At 46.1% G+C, this 2,863-nt stretch overlaps 1 protein-coding gene across 1 annotated transcript; it reads right to left on the reverse strand.

Annotated features, from left to right (window-relative positions):
• Positions 1 to 545: 545 nt before the first annotated feature.
• LOC112617546 (zinc finger and BTB domain-containing protein 8A) lies at positions 546 to 1,368 on the reverse strand (the record flags this gene model as incomplete). Its single annotated transcript, XM_025374297.1, has 1 exon — positions 546 to 1,368. A coding segment is annotated over exon 1 (823 nt), but the record flags the coding sequence as incomplete, so codon positions are not given.
• Positions 1,369 to 2,863: the final 1,495 nt, after the last annotated feature.

Below are 2,863 nucleotides of genomic sequence, written 5' to 3' on the forward strand. Positions count from 1 at the left end.
GCAGTGTCGCGATCTCGGCTCACTGCAAGCTCCGCCTCCCAGGTTCAGGCCATTCTCCTGCCTCAGCCTCCGAGTAGCTGGGACTACAGGCGCCCGCCACCACGCCCGGCTAGTTTTTTGTATTTTTAGTAGAGACGGGGTTTCACCATGTTAGCCAGGATGGTCTCGATCTCCTGACCTCGTGATCCGCCCGCCTCGGCCTCCCAAAGTGCTGGGATTACAGGCTTGAGCCACCGCGCCCGGCCGCCCCGCTAATTTTTTTGTACTTTTAGTAGAGATGGGGTTTTGCCATGTTGACCAGACTGGTCTTGAACTCCTGACCTCAGGTGATCTGCCCACCTCAGCCTCCCAAACTGCTGGAATCACAGGCGTGAGCCACCATGCCTGTCATTACTAAATAAATTTCATTACAGAAATAGAACTTTTGAAAAAAATCACTTGCTTCAACTGCTTAGAGCACCTGAAACTAAGGGTGTTTTGACAGAAGACCGATTTATATAGCACTTTGGAACCTAGAGGAGGGGACTTATGCCCTTCTTGGGTACCTGGAAAACTTTTGGATGTGACATCAGATCCTTGACCATACTGATAGCCAACAGGAGGAGAGTCCATTTCAGCATCAATTTGTGCTTGTTCTTCAGACTGGGAAACATGGCTGGAAGAATCAGATGTTCGTGCTTCTCGTTTGCTTGACTTATAATGAGTAACTTCAGAAGGCTGTGACAATCTCAAATGTTTGGTCTTTTTAATGGACTCTTTCCTTGGTTCATGCTTGGCCAAGGGTTGTTGAGTATTCTTCTGGGAGGCTGGATGATAATTATACTTATTCCAAGATTTTCCACTTATTATACCTGCTCCTTGCTCTGGGCTTAGGTGAGAACGTGGAGAACTGCTTCCTTCTTGCCAGCCACCACTATAAAAAGAGGAACGTTCTACACCATTAGAATTGGCATCTTTATCTGAGAGACTGAAATAGCGATCTTTTTCTTTCTCACTAATGTCTAAGGAAGATTTAATAAAAGTCTTACATACACTTATGACATCAGTCATCTGAAGGAAGCTAGCAGCCGACATCACTTCTATGACATTCTGACCAGTAAGAGACAGTTTGCCAGAATATACGAAGTCCAAGATAACTGTAAAAGTGTCAGGGGAGAAAGCCTGAAATGTAGCTGTGGTTGGCTGACTTGTCTCTTTTGAATTCTGAGAAAGAAGCATTTTAAAGTAGCCGCTACTAGCAAATAATACATTTCGATGTGCTTTGAAGACCTTCCCTTCAACTAGAATACTGCAGTCACAAAATACATCTTGCCTGCGCTGCTCGTTCAGTTGCTGCAGGAGGTGAGACTGATGAGAGGAGATCTCCATTCTGAAGAGGAAAAGACACGTGTGGTTACCAAAACCTACATTACAATTATTTTATTTTGTTTTGAGACAGGATCTTGCTCTGTTGCCCAGGCTGCAGTGCAGTGGTGTGATCAAAGCTCACTGCGGCTGGGCACAGTGGCTCACTCCTGTAAGCCCAGCACTTTGGGAGGCTGAGGGGGGGGATCACCTGAGGTCAGGAGTTCGAGGCCAGCCTGGACAACATGGTAAAACCCTGTCTCTACCAAAAATACAAAAATTAGCTGGGTGTGGTGGATTACACACCTGTAATCCCAGCTACTTGGGAGGCTGAGGCAGACGAATTGCTTGAACCTGGGAGGCAGAGGTTGCAGTGAGCCAAGATTGCACCACTGCACTCGAGCCTGGGCCACAGAGCAAGACTCCATCTCAAAAAACAAACACCCAAAAAACAAACAAATAAAAAATGCTCACTGCAACCTTCAACTCCTGGTTTCAGTGATTCTCCTACCTCAGCCTCTAAGTAGCTGGGACTACAGGTGTGCACCACCATGCCTGGCTATTTTTTTTTTTTTTAATAGAGATAAGGTCTCACTATGTTACCCCAGCTGGTCTCTAACTCCTGGACTCAAGCAATCCTCCTGCCTCAGCCTCCCAAAGTGAACAATCCTTTTCTAAGGTGAGTCAACTAAAATAATAATCAGAAGCCTCTTTTATTCCATTAAGAACTCTTTCTTGTTGGAGAATATAATTGCCAAGACACAGAAGATAATAGGTTTCAACACATCACTTAATACTAGACTGTTATCACCTGGGCATGGTGGCTTATGCCTGTAATCCCAGCATTCTGGGAGGCCGAGGCGGGCAGATCACAAGGTCAAGAGCCAAAGATCATCCTGGCCAACATGATGAAACCCCGTCTCTACTAAAAATATGAAAATTAGCTGGGCGTGGTGGTGCACGCCTGTAGTCCCAGCTGTTCAGGAGGCTGAGGCAGGAGAATCGCTTGAACCTAGGAGGTGGAGGTTGCAGTGAGCTGAGGTCACAGCACTGCACTCCAGCCTGGCAATAGAGCAAGGCTCTGTCTCAAACAAAAACAAAAACAAAAAACCAAAAAAAAAAAAAAAAAACCAACCTGAGACTAATTTTTTAGAAAATTACTTGTTTTATTAGCAAAATTTATTGAACATCTTCTTCTTCTTTATTTATTTATTTTTTTTGAGACAGAGTCTTGCTCTGTAACCCAGGCTAGAGTGCAGTGGCGCGATCTCAGCTTACTGCAACCTCCACCTCCCAGGTTCAAGTGATTATCCTGCCTCAGCCTCCCGAGTAGCTGGGATTACAGGCACCCGCCATTGCGCCCGCGATCATGCCTGGCTAATTTTTGTATTTTTAGTAGAGATGGGGTTTCACCATCTGGCCAGGCTGGTCTTGAACTCCTGACCTCGTGATCCACCCGCCTTGGACTCCCAAAGTGCTGGGATTACAGGCGTGAGGCACCGTGCCCAGCCTTCTTTCA

Source organism: Theropithecus gelada, unplaced genomic scaffold, assembly GCF_003255815.1.
Source record: "Theropithecus gelada isolate Dixy unplaced genomic scaffold, Tgel_1.0 HiC_scaffold_2394, whole genome shotgun sequence".
In the NCBI taxonomy this organism is placed as follows: Eukaryota; Metazoa; Chordata; class Mammalia; order Primates; family Cercopithecidae; genus Theropithecus; species Theropithecus gelada.